Raw genomic sequence first — 21,423 nt, forward strand, 5'->3', positions numbered from 1 at the left:
AAGAATTCCTGCTGAATTCTGCTAAGTAAGGATGTTAATTAATTAATGTTAATTAAATGGTTAGTTAAGAAATACTGATTTCAAATGTGATTTGTTACAGTGGCAACAAAGAACTTAAATGTGGCTGCTGCTTATTTGTCTGTAACTATGGAATGATCCAAAGATCTAGTTAGCACTGATTCACATTTATTTCCCAGCAGTCAATGAAGAAGATAAAATAAAACTTAAAGCCCAAAAAATAGTCATTTGCCACTATTTCAGACTTCAAAAGTTGAATAGAATAATATTGAAAGAAAAAAAAAAGGGCCAACTTTGTGTACCAGTGAAAGAAATGAAGAATTTATCTGAAAGTTCTTTTTAAAATTTCAGTTAATATTCATATATTTATTAGCTTTATTTTTAATATTTTGCGTACTTGGTATAAAATAAACTTACCTTTTTCATGATTATCTTGTTTTACACACACAAAGTATGTATATGATGATGGCACAAATATATCAGAAGTATTTAAACTTCTATTTCTATACTCTAAGTTTGATTATGTTTCCTCTTAGTACTTTCAAGTTGGAAATGGACAGAGGAATCAATGTTTAAAGGACATCTTCAAATTTTATTTCATTTTACCATAGCATTGACACAGTGTTTAAAGAATCTGCTTTTTTTAAATCCAGAAAACATCATTTTCAGTCTCTGTCAGTATCAAATAAGCCATTTTGTTAGAAATATAAATAAACTGCATAGTCCCTGGATTGTAGTTAATAAAAACAATTATTTTCACCCTGATGATAATTAGGACAGTGTTTATTTATAAAGATAGTAATCTTGACAAGATAATTTGAATGGATAAGAACAGGAGATTTGATGAGTAATGTCTAATTAGAGACAGATGATCTCTTTAGCACTCCAATTCTCTAGATCTCAAGTTATAATTTTTTTTTATTCCTAATTTAAAATTAAAACTTTCTAGGCTTCCTTTTTGTTGTCCTGGGAGCATTATATACTTATGTGCCATAGCAGGTTATTTCTGTATAAGTGAATGATTGACATATATTGCATTGGCCAAAAAGTTCAAACAAATTTTGTAGCCAACCCAGTACAAACTGTCTTATAGCTGTTTTGCATCTAATAAGTCTTCTTCCAGGTGACATTTCAAGTATACATACACACACACAGGTGTCCATATATGTGTGTGTGTGTGTGACTTTTTATTCTCAGGGAAGACAATAATAAGGATTGAAGTAAGCAAATTCATATTTCTCATTTCATTCTTGAATTTTTTTCTCCTCCCAAACAATAGAGTCATGATGCATTGAGTTTTGATTTTTGATTACTTTTGATTTGTATAACATCTAAATTATTTATTTATATATATTTATGTGTGTGTGTGTGTACACACACCTACATAGTATAGCTCAGTTGATAAAGAATCTGCCTGCAATGCAGGAGACCTGGGCTCAATTCCTGGGTCAGTAAGGTCCCCTGGAGAAGGAAATGGCAACCCACTCCAGCCAGTATTCTTGCCTGGATAATCCTATGGGCAGAGAAGCTTAGCAGGCTATAGTCCTTGGGGTTGCAAGAGTCGGACATGACTTAGTGACTAAACCACCACCACATAGTAAAACACATTCTCCCTGAAGAAATATATTACTTATTTGGGGAGAGGGTATATGTATTTTCCTGAATTCATTTATTTGATCATGGATATTTTTTCATATATGTATATGTGTCAATAATTTCATATAGTATACATTTTTATGGTACCTGCTATTTTGTTGAGTAGTTCATCATGAATTCCTTTACATGTAAATATATCTCTTATAGTTTCATTTGCCATAAAATTTAGCTAATTTCCCTGTTATTGGACCTGACTCCTGTTTCCAGTTTTCATTACTATTAATAATGCTGTGATGAACATACTTGTGGCTCTCCTTTTCTGCAGATCCTTAATCATTTGCTTAGGGAAATTTTTATCAAAGTCACTCTTTGGGTTTAATATGTCTTATGGGTCATCATACTTCCCTGGTGGCTGAGAGGGTAAAGCGTCTGCCTGCAATGCTGGAGACCCGGGTTTGATCCCTAGTTGGGAAGATCCCCTGGAGAAGGAAATGGCAACCCACTCCAGTATTCTTCCCTGGAGAATCCCATGGACAGAGGAGCCTGGTATGCTATAGTCCACGGGGTCTCAAAGAGTTGGACAGACTGAGCGATTTCACTTTACTTTCACTTATGGGTCATCACAGATACCTAGTTCAAAAAGTGATAAATCTTTTACAACCAGCTCTGGAAAGCTTTATATTTGTTGTTAAAAACTAATATTTCCATAAGATTCTTGGCATAACAGCCCCGAAGTGGCATGAGTTAGGACATTTTCCTAGAAAGTTCCCTCAGAAAACTATGTTGCACTGCATAGAGATTTGAAATTGACATCTCATTTTCAGTCGTTTGTGTAACAGTTTGCAGTAAAGCAAAAGAGCTTAGAAATCACTTGTGTTAGAGAGTCAGTTCAGTTCAGCTCAGTTCAGTCTCTCAGTCGTATCCAACTCTTTGTGACCCTATGAATTGCAGCATACCAAGCCTGTCCATCATGAACTCCTGGAGTTCACTCAGACTCATGTCCATTGAGTCGGTGATGCCATCCAGCCATCTCATCCTCTGTTGTCCCCTTCTCCTCCTGCCCCTAATCCCTCCCAACATCAGAGTTTTTTCCAATGAGTCAACTCTTCCCATGAGATGGCCAAAGTATTGGAGTTTCAGCTTCAACATCAGTCCTTCCAATGAACACCCAGGACTGATCTCCTTTAGAATGGACTGGTTGGATCTCCTTGCAGTCCAAGGGACTCTCAAGAGTCTTCTCCAACACCACAGTTCAAAAGTTTCAATTCTTCGGTACTCAGCTTTCTTCACAGACCAACTCTCACATCCATACATGACCACTGGAAAAACCATAGCCTTGGCTAGATGGACTTTTGTTGGCAAAGTAATGTCTCTGTTTTTTAATATGCTATCTAGGTTGGTCATAACTGTCATAGTTATTATTATCTTCTATCTGCTCCTCCCTATGTGTTTCCTAGAAAAATTCAAGTGGCTATTGGGAAAGTAGATCTGACTGGTTGCCAGTTTAAAATTAAAGCAAGATGAGCTTAGAAATAAGGCCCTAATGTTATAGTTTAAACTTTTACCTTTTATTTACATAATTCTAACTGTAAGAAATTAAAACATTTGGCAGTATATGAAGTTATGTGTGTGTGTGTGTGTTAGTTGCTCAATCATGTCTGACTTTGCAACCCCATGGACTGTAGCCCCCAGGGCTCCTCTGTACATGGGATTCTCCAGGCAAGAATACTGGAATGGGTAGCCATTCCATTCTCCAAGGGATCTTCCCAACCCAGGTCATATATATATACATATATATTTATAAGCAATTTCCCTTTATATATAATATATATATTCATACATATATATCCAAATATTTTCTATGCCAAATGAAGCACAGAGATTTGAATTATAGATGGAAAGACATTATAAATATTTTTGACAGCTTGATTTTTTATTGGCATTGTATAATACAGATCTAATTCATTTAAAAAATATATTTGTTCATTTATTTGGCTGTACCAGATCTTAGTTGTGGCATACAAATTCTTAATTACAGCATGGGGGATCTAGGTCCCTGACTAGGGATTGACCCCAGGTACCCTACATTGGGAGCATGGAATCTTAGCCACTAGACTGCCAGGGAAGTTCCCAGATCCAATTCGTTTTTAAAAATGGCTTCACAGTATTCTGTTGCATGGCTTTATCATAATTTACTTGTCCATATAGCTATTTTAGGGCTTTCCAGGTGGCACCAGTGGTAAAAACCTGCCTACTAATGCAGCCAAGTAGGAGACTTGAGTTCAGTCCCTGGATTGGGAAGATCCCCTGGGGGAGAGCATGGCAACCCACTCCAGTATTCTTCCCTAGAGCATCGCATGGACTGAGGAGGCTGGCGGGCTGCAGTCTATAGGGTCACAAGGAGTCAGACATAACTGAAGTGACTTAGCATACATACAATACCTATTTTACTATTAAAAAAAATAGTGTTTTTTAAAACTTTAATTTTTGAGGGATTATGTTCTTTATGTATACTGTTGACCCTTGAAGAAAAGTGGTTTGAACTGTTCAATTCCGTGTATATGCAGGTTTTTTCAGTAAATACATACTGATGTCCTACGCAGTCCGAGGTTAATTGAATCCACAGATGAGGAACTGCATGTCCCAAGGGCTGACTCTAAAGTTATACATGGATTTTCCGTGCTCCCAACCCCGGCATTGTTCAAGGGTCCACTGTATGATCTCATTTAAACCCTAGAAGGAGGGAACAATACTTAAAAGGATTTCTTTACACACATATGATGATATTTTTTCTGTCTGGGACACTGAAGGACAAGGGAGATCCATTTCACACGGATACAGTGCTGATTTGCCCCTCCGATTTACCAAAATTTTAAAACTAGAACATTTAGTTTTAGAGGAATTTGTTCTTCTACAGATAAACATAGAGATGAATTTTTCAAGGTCTTTTCCATTATTCAGATTAATTCAGTTCAGTTGTTCAGTCGTGTCTGACTCTTTGCGACCCCATGAATCGCAGCACACCAGGCCTCCCTGTCCATCACCAACTCCTGGAGTTCACCCAAACGCAGTCCATCGAGTCAGTGATGCCATCCAGCCATCTCATCCTCTGTTGTCCCCTTCTCCTCCTGCCCCCAATCCCTCCCAGCATCAGAGTCTTTTCCAATGAGTCAACTCTTCGCATGAGGTGGCCAAAGTACTGGAGTTTCAGCTTTAGCATCATTCCTTCCAAAGAACACCCAGAACTGATCTCCTTTGGAATGGACTGGTTGGATCTCCTTGCAGTCCAAGGGACTCTCAAGAGTCTTTTCCAACACCACAGTTCAAAAGCATCAATTCTTTGGCTCTCAGCTTTCTTCACAGTCCAACTCTCACATCCGTACATGACCACAGGAAAAACCATAGCCTTGACTAGACGGACCTTTGTTGGCAAATTGATGTCTCTGCTTTTGAATATGCTATCTAGGTTGGTCATAACTTTCCTTCCAAGGACTAAGTGTCTTTTAATTTCATGGCTGCAATCACCATCTGCATTGATTTTGGAGCCCGAAAAAATAAAGTCTGCCACTGTTTCCACTGTTTCCCCATCTATTTCCCATAAAGTGATGGGACTAGATCCATCATTAGAAATTCCTTAAAAACAAACAAACAAACAAACAAACAAAAAACACCCTTTAGCTTTGATGTTCTCCCAATAAAGCAGAATAAAATGACTTCCTGGGATTATTTGCCCTTGGGAGTTTAGTCAGGTATCAATCATAACCCTACAGGCTCTTCATCTCTTCTTCGTTGCATTTACTACCCACATGCTCCCGGAGAATATCTGTTTAAAAGATTTTAAAAGCATTGATTGAACATTCTTCTCACAATTCATGTCGGGAAAAGACATGGTAAGAAGTAGTATAGCAGTACCTCTTGTGATGATGGACAAAATGGTCCAGGCGGGACTGAGGAGACATCCACTCATCCATCCCCATTTCCCATCTTCCAGGCACTTCTATGCAGCCCTGGGGTCTCATCTCCAGCTACAGTCAAGCTAATAGATGTGCTGGTCACTTTACTTTGGATGCAGGGACTCATCAGCCCTGATCACAGAAGATAATTTCCAGGTTCCTATGTCTCCTCCCTGACTGTTTCCCTTATGCGTCCCAACCCTGAGACCGCCTGCTTCAGCTGCCCTATACAGCTGTAAATTGCAGTGTCCTTTTTCACAATTTCAAACACCAAACTCACAATTGTAGCTCCTTTCTCTGCTTCCTTGCCTCCACATTTCTTTTAAGGGAACAGTACAGTGTCATGTTGCAGAGGACAGGCTTTGTCCTGACATCTGGTTAGAAGTTGAAGGCAGTTATTTCTCCCTTCTGAGTCTCAGTATGTTCTTTGTGACAGTATGGTTAACATAGTGAAAATGAAGAACAGCTTGTTGTGAGGGTGAAATCATATAAATGTTTTAGCTATTATAGCGGCTACTGTTAGCTCCCCATCAAAACTCGGTGAGGCTGATTTTGCATTTTGCCATCATGCAGCGTGGTCAGAGCATCAGGCATGTGGATTCTAACCCATGCCCGCACTCAGCAAGGCACAGGAATCAGGCCTCTGTCATCATATGACTTGACCATTTCTAAGGCCTCTGAGTCCTTGTCCCGTTCTATTCAGCGGGCAGGCAGGGGAAGAGAGAAGAAGAGATGAAATAAAAAGGCCTGCGTACCTACTCCACGGTCACGTGCGTTCCTCTCCACCTCCCGCTGCACAGAGCCCCACCACATGACTTGGCTCCCCAAATGCAGAAGACTGGGGAGGTGTCTGTGTGTGCCCAGGAGAAACAGAACACAGATGCTAGTGAGCATGCCAGCATGCCTCTGCTGTGACTATCATTTGGGTATAAAATTAGCAGATTTGTGTTAACTGGCACAACCTCTAAGCATTCCTCTGATGGCGATTTGCTTTGTTGAAGTTTAACAGTCAAGCCCAGATTTTGCAAGGATTCAAAAGAATTTAACACAAGGTTATTATTGCAAATGATTGTAATTTATAGTTCTTTTTATTTTTAACAAAAAAAAAAACTTTTAAAAACAGTCATTTCCATATCCCCAAAACTGTTGTAAGCCATAAAAATTGGCATAGAGTACATAGTCATGTTTGATCACAGTTAGCACCTAAATAGATTAGTTTTTTAGTGATTGGGATTGACACATATATACTATGGAGAAGGCAATGGCACCCCACTCCAGTACTCACCTGGAAAATCCCATGGTTGGAGGAGCCTGGTGGGCTGCAGTCCATGGGGTCGCGAAGAGTCAGACACGACTGAGCGACTTCCCTTTCACTTTTCACTTTCATGCATTGGAGAAGGAAATGGCAACCCACTCCAGTGTTCCTGCCTGGAGAATCCCAGGGACAGCAGAGCCTGGTGGGCTGCTGTCTATGGGGTCGCACAGAGTCGGACACGACTGAAGTGACTTAGCAGCAGCAGCAGCACAATGTATAAAACAGGTAACTAATGAGAACCTACTGTACAACACACAGAACTCTACTCAGTGCTCTGTGGTGACCTGTAAGGGAAGATACTCCAAAAGAGGGGATATTATGTGTGGCTAATTCATTTTGCTATGCAGTAGAAAGTAACACAACATTGTAAAGCAATTATACTTCAGTAAAAATTAAGTGAAGGAGAAAAGGAAAGATATACCCATTTGAATGCAGAGTTCCAAAGAATTGCAGGGAGAGATAAGAAAGCCTTTCTCAGCAACCATTGCAAAGAAATAGAGGAGAACAACAGAATGGGAAAGACTAGAGATCTCTTCAAGAAAATTAGGGATACCAAGGGAACTTTTCATGCAAAGATGGGCTCGATAAAGGACAGAAATGGTATGGACCTAACAGAAGCAGAAGATATTAAGAAGAGGTAGCAAGAACACACAGAAGAACTGTACAAAAAAGATCTTCATGAACAAGATAATCATGACGGTGTGATCATTCACCTAGAGCCAGACATCCTGGAATGTGAAGTCAAGTGGGCCTTAGGAAGCATCTCTATGTATAAAGCTAGTGGAGGTGATGGAATTCCAGTTGAGCTCTTTCAAATCCTGAGAGATGATGCTGTGAAAGTGCTGCACTCAGTATGCCAGCAAATTTGGAAAACTCAGCAGTGGCCACAGGATTGGAAAAGGTCGGTTTTCATTCCAATCCCAAAGAAAGGCAATGCCAAAGAATGCTCAAGCTACCGCACAGTTGCACTCATCTCACACACTAGTAAAGTAATGCTCAAAATTCTCAAAATTGTTGAATGCCAGGCTTCAACAATATGTGAACCATGAACTTCCGGATGTTCAAGCTGGTTTTAGAAAAGGCAGAGAAAGGAAAGCTCAAATTGCCAGCATCCGCTGGATCATGGAAAAAGCAAGAGAGTTCCAGAAAAACATCTATTTCTGCTTTATTGACTATGCCAAAGCCTTTGACTATGTGGATCACAATAAACTGTGGAAAATTCTGAAAGAGATGGGAATACCAGACTACCTGACCTGCCTCTTGAGAAACCTATATGCAGGTCAGGAAGCAACAGTTAGAACTGGACATGGAACAACAGACTGGTTCCAAATAGGAAAAGGAGTACATCAAGGCTGTTGTATATTGTCACCCTGCTTATTTAACTTCTATGCAGAGTACATCATGAGAAACGCTGGACTGGAAGAAACACAAGCTGGAATCAAGATTGCTGGGAGAAATATCAATAACCTCAGATATGCAGACGACACCACCCTTATAGCAAAAATTGAAGAAGAACTAAAGAGGCTCTTGATGAAAGTGAAAGAGGAGAGTGAAAAAGTTGGCTTAAAACTCAACATTCAGAAAACAAAGATCATGGCGTCCGGTTCCATCACTTCATGCCAAATAGATGGAGAAACGGTGGAAACAGTGGCAGACTTTATTTTTTTGGGCTCCAAAATCACTGCAGATGGTGACTGCAGCCATGAGATTAAAGGACTCTCCTTGGAAGAAAAGTTATAAACAACCTAGATAGCATATTAAAATGCAGAGACACTACTTTGCCAACAAAGGTCCGTCTAGCCAAAGCTGTGGCTTTTCCAGTAGTCATGTATGGATGTGAGCGTTGGACTATAAAGAAAGCTGAGCATGGAAGAATTGATGCTTTTGAACTGTGGTGTTGGAGAAGACTCTTGAGAGTCCCCTGGACTGCAAGAAAATCCAACCAGTCAATCCTAAAGGAAATCAGTCCTGAATGTTCATTGGAAGGACTGCTGTTGATCTGAGACTCCAATACTTTGGCCACCTGACACGAAGAACTGACTCATTTGAAAAGACCCTGATGCTGGGAAGGATTGAAGGCAGGAGAAGGGGATGACAGAGAATGAGATGGCTGGATGGCATCACCAACTCAATGGACATGATTTTGAGTAAACTCTGGGAGTTGGTGATGGACAGGGAGGCCTGGTGTGCTGTAGTCCATGGGGTCACAAAGAGTTGGACACTACTGAGCAACTGAACTGAACTGAAAAATTATTTTGAAAAGAAAAAAAAAAGAAAGTTGGCATCAGCATAATCCCCCAAAATGAAATAAAATAAAAATAAGTGGAAAATGAAACAGGTGTCAAATATCTCTTATTATTCATCTTTTTATTATTATTCATTTTTAAATTAAATATGTTGCACTTAAATTTTTAAGAGGTACACTTTGAAAGATATGAACTGAGTTTAGTAATTGTGTGTTCTGTTAACTTTTCATTATTTCTGACTGAATCTAAATATAAAAGTCAGTGTGCATTGGGGAAGAAAACAGCAGGAACAAGAAATACTTTCAGATAACCTACTTAGTATAGGAAAGTTAAATTTATGAATGGCATGTTACCTTCCATTTTGGAAGATGGTATCCGAGAGCAAATGATATTTATGGAGGCTGATGAGGAATGAGAATAAACCATTTGAAGCATCTTTAAGAAGAAATAGCATACTAAAGAAATAGAGACCCAGTAGCGGACCCCGTGGCCCCCTTTAGTACTATTCCTAGAGTCAATATAATACTGAACCATGGCTGAGTCATTTTCAACCAGCATGGTTGTGATTCCCATTAAGTTCTTCCTGTTTTTTCCCCTTCGCTTCTTTCTGTCTTCTGGCCAGATCAGATTTTGATGAAAGTGGAGAGTATGTAATTGTCATCAGGAAATGGAGACTTGAAAACAGTTGATCAGGAATAGATAATGTCTGGCTGTGTTTCTTCCAAGTCAATTGTCACTTGACTCCTGTGGAACACCCTTTCCCCATGAGGTGCTCATTCATGAGTCATTAATTCAAACTCATCCATGTGATTATCCTTTGCAGACTGCACAGAAGCATGCGCCTTGGGTCCGTCCGGCAGGGCGGCGCTTTCCTCGTTCTCACACGTGCTCAGACACACTTCCTTCACCTGTCTTTCAGCGCCCTTTGCCACTTCCTAATTCCGAGTGTGCGGCTGCAAGTATTTGACAGTTTTCTTCTTCCCTTCCTTTAGACCAATGAAATGCCTAATTTTCAGCAAACTATTTCTGCCAGTTTCCCAGTTTAATCCCTGTTGCCATGATTAAGTAGTCCAAAACATTCTTCAATGACGTCTGAGGCTTTTGGAATTTAAAAGTAAATTGCTTCTGGGGAAAACAAATCAAACTTGCATTGCAGACCTACAGAAAGTGCATTAAAACATATTACGTTGCACTTTCTCAGTGGAATAAATTGAGAGTCACAGCAATGTTTCTTCTAGCAATGTCAGATTCTGGGACACTTCGATTAATTTTGGCTTTAGATTGAGTTTCTCTCCGACACTCCAGCCTCGGTTTGATGTGTCTACATTTTTCAATGTATCCAATGACAATATATGCCATAAATTATTGGCTTTGGGACCCAAAACGCAGAGTAGAAAAGTAAAAGCGATATTCTGGAGAGAGTGCATGAGGGAGATGGGAGATATGGATTGGATTGGATTGTCCGTGACCGACGCTCTGTCTGACATTGGGCAAGCTGTAATAACCTTGGTGTGCCTACCTGTGATGGAGTGGTGGCTGCCATATTACATCTGAGATGTCTTCTGGTGCCATGCAGTGGGTTTGGTATTTGGCTAAGAAGTACTCTAAAATCCTCCACTGTCTCAGAGGCATCTTATGTGAAGCATTTGAAAATGTTAAGGACAGATGAGTCAAGTGTGGTACCAGGAGGAACCCATTGTATTTTATTGATGAATTCAAGTAATTAACCATCTCACTCTTTCTGGCAATGAAGTGAGACTGTTTACATTTTTAATTTAATTTTTATTTTATGTTGAGGTATAGTTGATATACAATGTTGTATTTGTTTCAGATGTACAGCAAAGTTATAAACATACATATATTCATTTTTTCCAGGTTTTTTTCCTATATAGGTTACTACAGAATATTGAGTAGAGTTCTCTGTGCTATACAGTAGTTCCTTGTTGATTATTTTACACTCTTAATTCATGCTAAGAGTTGTGTTACGGCTTAACTTGAAATTTTTCTTTTTATTAAAATATAATATATGTATGTGTGGGCTTCCCGAGTGGTTCAGCAGTAAAAGAATCCACCTGCAATGCAGGATACTTGCAGAAGACATGGGTTCAATCCCTGGGTCGAGGAGATCCCCTGGAGAAGGGAATGGTAACCCACTCTAGTATTCTCGCCTGAGAGATCCCATAGACAGAGGAGCCTGGTGAGCTACAGTCCATGGGGTTGCAAAGAGTCGGACATGACTGAGCAGCTAACACATTCAGGTTCATCCTCCCCCAAGCCTATGATACTCTAACTCCATGAACTCTCTGTAGTTTACTAAGTGGACCAATCTCTCTTTCCCCTTTTAAACTTGTAGTGTGGTCCCTCCTGCCTGGAAAGCCAGCCTTCATTCCCTTTCCTAGTCTTTGCTGACTCTGCTTGGTCCGCCATTCGTGTGAGCAGCAGTATCCTCCCCCAAGCCTCAGCTTCAGTGTTACCTTTCTAGGAACGCTGCCCTGACTGTTCTATCTATACAGAGCCTCCCCTCTCAGGTTCTAACCCCATTCACCTGGTTTATCTCTTTCTCAATTATTATCACTACTTATCATCATTCATCGGGTTATTGGCTTACTTTGCTTCTTGTATCTCTCTCTTACCCCACTAGATTATAAACTCTATGATGATAAGGACACACCTCCTCTGCTCACCCCCCAAAAATATCCAGTCCTAACCCCTAGGACCTAGAAAATGTTATGCTTTGTGACAAAGGGAAGTTAAGGCGGCAGATAAAATGAAAGGTGCTAATCCATGACCCTTAAATAGTGAAATTCTTCTGGGTTGCCTCTATTAGCCCAGTATAACCATGAGGGTTCTGTGAAATGGAAGAGGAAGGCAAAAAAGAAGGTCAGAGTGATGTTATGAGAAGACCTTGACCCGTGATGCTGGCTTTGAACAAGGAGGGCTGGGGATCAGAGCCAAGGGATCTGAGTGACTCTATAAGGTGAACAAGATGAGGGAGTACATGTTCTCTTAGAGCCTCCAGAAGAGAGTGCAAGCCCCGGTGACACCTTAATTTTAGCCCAGTGAGACCCATGTCAGAATTCTAGCCTACAACTACAAGAGAATCAATTTGTATTGGTTTCAGCCACCAAGTTTGTGGACCTGTTATACCAATAGAAAACAAACACAATGCCTAACTAGACTATATACAGTTAGAAGGTAATCCAAGAAAGAGCCAAACAGATGGGATAACAAGGGACATTTTCATAAAAGAGGCCTATCTGATGGATCAGGAGCTGTGTTTGCTCTTATGGAGATGCGTAGCAAGAACCATTCAAACCAGAGATACACTGTGTGAAATAATTAGCAGAACCCATGCACTAGTAAGGTAAGCAACAGCTGTAGGAGACTCATGGCTTGTGATGCTTAAAATTGCAGCCAGCATCTTAGACTAATGTTATTACTACAAACTGAATTATCTAACTAAGACTAAAAGTCATCATTCAATCCATCTCATCTCTGAGCTTGGCATCATCAATATACACCATGGACAAGCCAGGTAGGGTCTTAATGACCAATCTGACTGATATCAAAATGGAAGAAAAGTACTCAGCTTTCAGAAATTTCCAAGAGCATTATACTAACAAGTATAAGAATAAAAGGATGCAAAAGGAAATAGGAAGAAGTGTTTGATGTGTATTGTGTATAAGGCATGGTGTTTTCTAAGCCCTGTTCTATTTAATCCTCAGAACTCCTTGCAAAGGATACTCTTCTTAATCCCATCTGTAAACTAAAAATAGCACTGAATGTTAGGATAGCTCAGTAAATGGCCAAAGGTCTTCCAGGTGGTGGGTGGCAGAACTGCATTTGAACTGATGCTTTATGATTTTGGAAGGCAAATTTTTACTCAGGTAATATCTTTCATGTGCAACAGATTAGAAATGAATGATGATACAGTTTATCTTTTTTGGAGTATAATCGCTTAACAATATTGTGTTACTTTCTGCTGCACAGCAAAGTGAATCAGCTATTATGTATACATATATCCCCTCCTCTTAAGCCTCCCTCCTATTCAAGCCAATCCTACCTCTCTAGGTCATCGCAGAGCACCGAGCTGAGCTCCCTAACAATTAATTTAATTTCAACAACAGTTTGAAGACTCGAGGGCAATGGAGAATGTCTTAGTTCACTATCTTCCAATTGACTAAAAATGAATATGATGTGTTTAGTTCATATTTCTTTGGGTTGTTTTTAAAGAAAAGCTAGTAACAGAAAGGGACAACTCCCTCAGCTCAGAATAAAAGATAAAGAAAATGGATTGTGCTCTCAAGGCTTTTACACCACCTTGCCAGAGGAGCTTTTCCCAGACCCAGAATTTACACTAGATCTCAAATCCTGTAAGTTCATTTCATGTTTTCAAACATGTTCTAAATTTATATCCTCAGAGGCCAATTTATTATCTCAGGACAACTTGCTCTAATGGACGAATTAGAGGCAGCCTAGTAAGAGTTTTACATTTTGCGGAGGAAGAAATGGTATCTGGAGAGGTGAAAGAATTTCCCAGGTTGCCCATTTCCATCATGCTATGTAAATGCCAAGGATCCCTGCGCACAGGCCTGTCCAAGATCCTTAAATGGTGGTTGATCCTGAGCAGACATCCTTTTCAGAAGAAGCTACAGAAGTAGCTCAGATATCAAGAACTGACTCATGGAAAAGGCCCTGATGCTGGGAAAGATTGAAGGCAGGAGGAGAAGGGGGTGACAGAGGATGAGATAGTTAGGTGGCATCACTGACTCTGTGGACATGAGTTTGAGCAAGCTCCAGGAGTTGGTGATGGACAGGGAAGCCTGACATGCTACAGTCCATGGGGTCACAAAGAGTTGGAGACAACTGAGTGACTGAACTGATATCAAGTAGCAAAAATTTTCCCCTGTAAGTTTCATTGTGAGTTTCAAGTTTCATTCCCCTATGATAGACTATAGGAAGACCCAAAGACATCCTTAATGAAGCCTGTTGGTACCCCAGCCCAGATCCCTGTCATCAAGCTGTATCACCAACCCCCCAACCAGCCTCTGTGGATGCTGACAGTCCATGCCTGTGCTCTTCTCGTAGGAATTACTGTTGGCAGTAGGGACCTACTTTGATCAGAAATTCCTTGGAGATTATTCTCTTCTCCTAGAAGTCAAGAGCCAATGACTGGCCTACCTAGGGTATAAAAAACCAGCCATCTTTCTGCAAGGAAGGACAGCTTGGTGGTGCCACTCTTGCTCTCCAACTCCTCCAAGGACCAGGCTGAGTCTAGACTCCAGCCTGAGATAACATCCTCACTTAGCATCTTTCCTGCTCTGCCCCATGGCCCATGTTTCTATACAGGTTTCTCTTGTCTCGGGGACATCTGCCCCGAGCAAATGTCACATTTCTATAATTTTCCTGTATGACTTCCAGATAAAACGTTTTTTGAGACAGACCCTGTTCCTTTCACTTGTTCTAGAGAAAGTGTATTGATGTTTCTGGTAAAGTCTTCATCAGGTGAAGAGTGACATTTATTGCTTCAGAGGAAGATAGTACTTTGGGGAAAAAAATGAAACCAAAGGAGTTCTAGCAGAAACCATTATGGAAGGCACCATGGCAGCGGGATGTCTAAGGACTTTGGAGATTGATGGAGAGGAGCTGGATCCATGCGCTCCAGCTCTTGTCCCTCAGCTTACTCACTCCCTCTCTATATGTCATTATTAAGATTTAGCATGATGCTCTGCGTGGTTCTGAGTAAAATTGTTTACATGGTAAGAAAGATTATTGCTGAAGTGTTCCCAAGCTTATGGAACAAAGTTTACAGGAACCAGAAAAATCTGCCCATGAAACACTGGCCCTAAGCAGAGACTGAAATCTTCACAATTAAAATTATGCTGCAGCAACGTGATTTTTTCTTCAAGGAGGTGCATTGGCCAGAGTAAGAGAGAAAACATACAGCCTCCTCTCTTGAAAGAATGGACACATGAATAAATAAGTGACTGGATGGCTGGAAGGCTGGCTGGCTGGCTGGATGGATGAACGGATGAATCAGTGGAAGGATGAGTGAGTGAATATTCTTGCCGCAGTGTCCGTGAGGAGTAAGTTCTTTGCTTTTGTCTGTTCTTCAGTGATAAAAAGGTGTTAACTAAAAACCTAACTCAGAACACAGAGGTGAAAGGCAAACTCATATCTCTTTTCTTTCTCTTTACTCTCTCTTTTCTTTCTTACCTTCTTATGGTAACAGAATGTGTGAATTATTTGCGGGTATTCACTTAGGCAAATGTTATGCTGGGACTTAAGCAGTCTCTTCTCAAGATGCCTGCTGACTTTTGAGGAAGTGATTCACACCAATTCCTTCAGAGACAAGATTTCTGTTCCTTGGGAAACTACAATGTTTTGAAAATTTAGCAAGTTTGAGAAGAAAACTTTTGCACCTTCCAGGAAATTCAAAAGATATATTTTATTTTAAAAGTGGTACGACATACATATGTGTGCTTATACATAAAACAATGAAAATATATTTATATATAAGGTTTTAGTATTATATTTGAAGTAATTGATTAGCATACCTGAGGAACCAATGATTAAAGCAATTTTTGAATGAGATAATACAAAATGAAGCAAAGATTAATCCAAGGGAAAAATCTGTGCATAGAGGAAATTCATGTTGAAGTCAGGGTAGCCTTGGGTTTTAAAAAATTTTTTCTACCATATACTTGGAAGACAGTGCTACTTTGCTGTTGTTTAATTCTTAAAATTGCCAGCCACTTTATCATGATACCTCTGGGATGCCATAGGTTTATCTCTATGATTTTTAATTGCTGACTTAAAGAGCTAGGGGGAAAAAGTGACCAACTGACTCTGAAATATCACTAAGGTAAAATGACTTAAAGAGAAATGTAAATATTTAGATAAAATTTTAGAACATAAGATATGTATTATGGCAGTTCTGAATGAACTCTCTCTCTCCATAGATAGATAGATAGATATCACATATGTCAGAACAAAAATAACAAGGTAAGTGCATAGCACTGTTACCCACAATGGGAGAGCTCCCATGAGTTTTGAAAGGCAAGCAAGTTCTGAGGAAAGCTGGCTGGATCTCCTAACATGAGTCCTCATCAGCTCCTTCCATTTATTTATGCTTTGATTGTGTTCCTTCTCATTAGAACGAGACACCCAGGTTTCAGTGGCTTACTTAATTGGCAAATGATGCTATAAATGAATAAACTATCTTGCTCTGATCTTTCCATTTATCTCTAATTTAAATCACTGTTTTAAGATTTCTACCAGTTACATCATTGACCAAAAAAAAAAAAAAAAGTATCAGAATGGACAACCATTCAAAACAAGAATGTTTAAACATATTGAACTGATATCTTATCCTCAGAATCCATATGATAAGAATAGCAGGTGATATGGAAATGTATTGATTTGAGAGTGAGAAAAGGAAAGAAATGGAGAATAATCCAATTGTGTTTGATATATTAGTATAGTTGAATTTCAGAAAAGACCTAGTAAAAATTTTAAAAAAGCTCTGTGTCAAATTAATCACACATTCTTTGATATGAATTTTTGGTTCATCAGGAATCCATTGATATATCTGAACAAACAAATATAGCATCCTCTTCCTTAAATTAGGATGTTTTTGTCTTGTTAGATTTCTGAGCTGAAACTAAATTGGAATTTTTATAGGGTTATAATTGGCAAATAATTTCAAGTTCACCCACACAGGGGCTGCTCAGGTGGTGCTAGTGGTTAAAAAAAAAAAAAAAATCCACTTGCCAATGCAGAAGACACAAGAGACACAGTTTCGATTCCTGAGTCAGGAAGATCCCCTGGAGTAGGAAATAAGCATCCCAGTCCAGTATTCTTGCCTGGAAAATTCCATGGGCAGAGGGTCCTGCAGGGCTACAGTCCATGGGTTCATAAAGAGCTGGACATGAGTAAGTAACTGAGGACACATACACACAGCCTTCAGTAACATTAGATACACTGGAATCAACTTCAACCGGGTATAGATTAGCCGCTGCTGAAACTGGTGTGAAATCATCACAATAAATGAAAGAGTTGCCATTTTCTCCTTGGAAGACTTCCATGTGGCTCATTTTTCAACTCACTGAATAGTTACATGAATGTGCAGTGACATCTCTTCTTTGAATTTTGTTGTTGTTGTTTTGTTTTGTTTTTCTGTCTGCAGTGCAATAGAGATAGTCACAAGGATCAGAAGTTTGTTGTGGAAAAGTAGTGAATGACAAGGTATGGTGAAGCCATATGTTGTTCTTCTGGAGCATCAAACTCTCTTAAATATCTTTACCCAGTTGTTTGGTGGTAACAAAGCTTTAAAGAGAAACAAGGAGAGGATTGTGTGGTCTAAGAATCATGGAGTTTGGAATTAGAATATAATAGACAACTATATCCCAACAAGTAGAGGATATTTTTTTTTTCTTTACAAGATCTAAAATCTTAACCGTTGTTATATGGTCATAGAAATTAGAACCTAGTTCACCTTTCTTGATTGCTAGAAATCAAGACTTCCTTAAGGTTGTGAGTCACAGAGGTCTCCTGTGTTTCTCTCTGAAGATTCTTACAGATGCACTCTCTCATTTCAAGTGCCATCAGTCAAGTTCAGTAGGAACAATTTGTAGTGAAAAATAGAGAGTGAATGGGATCTGTGGATCCAGTGTTTCTTTCTTTCTTTTTTTTTTTTTATTGGAGCATAGTTGCTTTATAGGGTTGTTAGTTCCTGCTGTACAACAATGTGAATAACACACAGACACACACACACACACACACACACATCCCCTCTTTTATGGATTCCTTTCCCATTTAGGTCACCACAGAGTGCTGAGAAGAGTTCCCTGTGCTATACAGTAGGTTCTCATTAGTTATCTATTTAGTTGGGCTTCCCTGGTGGCTCAGACAGTAAAGAATCTGCCTGCCATGATGGAGACCTGGGTTTGATCCCTGGGTTGGGATGATCCTCTGGAGAAAGGAATGGCTACCCACTCCAGTATTCCTTCCTGGAGAATTCCATGGACAGAGGAGCCTGGCAGGCTTTAGTCCATGGGGTCCCAAAGAGTCCGACAGGACTGAGCGACTAACTTTCACTTTGTTACACATAGTATCAAGAGTGTATATATTTCAGTCCCAATCTCCCCGTTTATCCAGGCACTCACCCCTTTTACCCTTTCTGTGTTTCTTTCAAGGCTGCATCACTGTCAGATGGTTTTCTCAGTCTGTGGTCAGTAGTTCTCTTGGGGTAACTATTGTCTTGCTTTCTCTTGCAAATACATTACTTGAATAGATATCCTAGAATCATAGACTTTTCTTTTTAGACCTGCAGGTTCTTATATTTTATCCCATCTTTCCCCTTCATTGTATAAATGTGCAGGTTGACAGCCAAGAAGGACAACAGATTCTCCATGTCATATGTCCTCTGTGGCTGAGTCAGGGCTGGAACTCTCAGTTCTGACTTACATTCAGAGGCTTTCTCTCGATGCCATACGGGTGTTACCAAAGCTGTTAATTACTGGAGTAAACCTCAGAATCAGAACCATCAGTGATATATTATTTGAATATCACATTGCATTTTGGGCATAGCTGGAACAAAATGTATTGCCTAAGAAAACAGTGAATGAATCCCAACTCCGCCTATTCACTGGGGAACCCACAAATTGGCCAAAAGTTGGCAATCTGAAAGAAACAGACCGAAAAGATGACAGCGATAGGCCTACAGGAATGGTATAATTAGATCTGCTGTGGTTGTTTAGTCGCTAAGCTGTGTCCAACTCATTGCGACCCCATGGACTATATATATAGTCCACCAGGCTCCTCTGTCCATGGAATTTTCCAGGCACAAATCCTAGAGTGGGTTTCCATCTCCTTCTCCAGGGGATCTTCCCAACCCAGGGATCAAACCCGCGTCTCCTGCACTGCAGGTGGATTCTTACCACTCAGGCAACTGGGAAGCCCAAGTTAGATTGTGTCTCTGTTAAATCCTTTGGTGAGTACTTTGCCCGCTGGTAACCTCATAGCATCTAGAAGCTGTGAGTCATTTGTCATCTTTCCCCTTGCTTTTCAGTAGTAGCTCAGGTCTGAACAGTTCTCAGCAGTTCAGCTGCCAGCCCAAACCTATTAGCCATACTGTCCTGGAAAGCAGATGCAGATGGAAAGAAGGCTAGTGGATCGGCAGGTCTGGAGAAGTGAGATGGAAGACTGGAGCCAGTGGTCAAAGGAGAAGAAATTCCACCAGTGAGATGGGAAATGTATTTACTTTATATTGGCAGGATGGTCAAGAAGTTTATCATGAAATGAGAAAACAAACTCCAAATGAACATTGCAGTCTGCAAAACATGTTCCCTAACAGTAGACTGATGCCAAAGACACAGTATATCTTGATCCTGCTCTCTGTTGCATGGATTATTACTGAATAGACAACTGTATTTAGGTTGGGAATAGACAACTTAAGAATGTGAGCTGATTGCAAAGAACACAAATATTTCCATTCTGCTTTGCTAAGGTCATTAAAAACACACTCAGGGGAGATAAAAGCTATACAAACTGTTTCAGGCAAGCATTGACCATGGTACTTTTTGTGTTAATTTTTATCATCTCCTTAGTGTTGATGGTTATGAAACCTGGTATATTAATTTTGGCAAAGCAGTTGGATTAAAAAGTCATTTGCAACAGATTTTATACAAATTCCTAGAGCCACCCCAATATCAGACATTAAGATGGAACATAGGTCCAAGATTGATATCCACAGGACTCCGAGCTGAGGAAAAACTGGACAGGAACACCAAGTGGAGACTGCCTCTACTCAAAGGGATGTTCTCTTTACATGCACTCTGGTCCCATTTCCTGTGCTCAGATCTCTAGCATGTCTGGTTGGAACTCCCAGAATTAGTTAATCAAGGGCTTCCTGCCTTTCAGGCCCTCTTCAAAACTTCAGTCAAGGGAATTAATTTTTAAAAGTTGTTTTATTTTTGAGCTGCTTGTGAATATCTCCTTATTTCAGTTAAATAGAAGTCAATTTTGTTAGCAAGCTGCGCTATTTCTTTGGGTTACATTTATGTGTATGTATCAACTAATCGTGGAGTGTATATATTTTTATCTTTTTAGTAGTTGACAATCTTTTTTCTCCGCTTGTCACTTGTCTTGGGCATTTTGAGAAAGCTCTGCTGGAGGCAACTTGCAAAGGGTCTTTTTTCTATATTAAATCTTTAAACAATTTGACTCAACAAAGTTGTGCTCATGAGGCAAAGGTTTCATTCAAGAAGGCAGCAGTTAAGTTTTTGCATAGAAAAACTTTGTTCTGGAGCAGATATGAGACAACCCAGTTAATCCATCTTCAACCCATGTTTGACCACATGTTATTTATTTACTTATGTGACGGTGGTGGGTCTTATTTGGGGCTCAGAGGACCTTCATTCTTCGTGGCAACGTATGGGATCTTTAGTTGCAGCACATAAACTCTTAGTTGGGGCATGTGGGATCTAGCTCCCTGTCCAGGGATTGAACCCCAGCCCCTGCCTTGGGAGCACAGTGTCTTGGTCACTAGACCACCAGGGCAGGCCCACATGCTTTACTTTTAACACTTAACCTCACAGATAAAGTCAACAGAATGCAACAGATGATAGGGAAGATTCAGGGCAGGCTGCAGCACTGAAAAACAAGAGAGAGAAATTTCAAAGCATGAGTCCTTTTGATTGTGGTCAATAGATCACTTTGTTCATAAAAATTTGACAAAATATAATACATAGAGTGACTGTGTGTGTAATATACACACAGGTACACGGGCCCCTGGAAAATTTCCCTTATGAGGATTTCATTATTTAGCTTAGAGTTGTGGCTTTAGGACTCTTTCTTTTTTTTTTATCCTTTCTGATGAACACATCAAATACAAAAGAACTTGTTTAGCTACCACCTTGCAGTTGTGTGTTCATTTTCAGTAAGGTTTGCAACTCCCTTTGTTCTTACTCAACAGAAAATAGAGGTACAGGGAGGTTGAATTACCTCAATGAGTCTGAACAAGAAAGAATTAAACTGACCTTCACTTTAGATTTCTCTGTCCTTTCTTAAAATAGGGATATACAGAGGTGCTAACTTGATTTATGTTAAGTTAAAGCCATTTCAGTAAAGCAATGACCTTGTGCCAATAAATGTTTAAGTATCTAGTTCTTCAGGGATCAGTGAAAAAATATCATTCTTAAAATAACACAGGTCTTCTGTGAAAGCTTTTGACTGTCAGAGGATTGACTTGGAGTGTGTTTTAAACAATCTTCCTGCATGAAGAAACTAGAAC

The 21,423-nt window shown here is 39.8% G+C and overlaps 1 protein-coding gene across 22 annotated transcripts in view; it reads left to right on the plus strand.

Moving 5' to 3' along the window:
- The window catches only part of RBMS3 (RNA binding motif single stranded interacting protein 3), a 797,532-nt gene that overhangs the window by 566,229 nt on the left and 209,880 nt on the right, over positions 1-21,423 (plus strand). For 2 of the 22 annotated variants that reach the window (XM_086365595.1, XM_086365596.1), the window contains exon 7: positions 15,038-15,188. The exons of the other annotated variants lie outside the window; for them this stretch is intronic. In XM_086365595.1, the coding sequence (XP_086221721.1) occupies positions 15,038-15,087 (50 nt within the window). In that variant the 3' untranslated portion in view covers positions 15,088-15,188. Of the gene's footprint in view, positions 1-15,037; positions 15,189-21,423 lie in introns of those variants that run through there. 22 annotated transcript variants of the gene reach the window in all.

This window comes from Bos grunniens, chromosome 22 (genome assembly GCF_055505025.1).
Source record: "Bos grunniens cultivar Pamir isolate PY7600 chromosome 22, Bosgru_T2T1.0, whole genome shotgun sequence".
In the NCBI taxonomy this organism is placed as follows: Eukaryota; Metazoa; Chordata; class Mammalia; order Artiodactyla; family Bovidae; genus Bos; species Bos grunniens.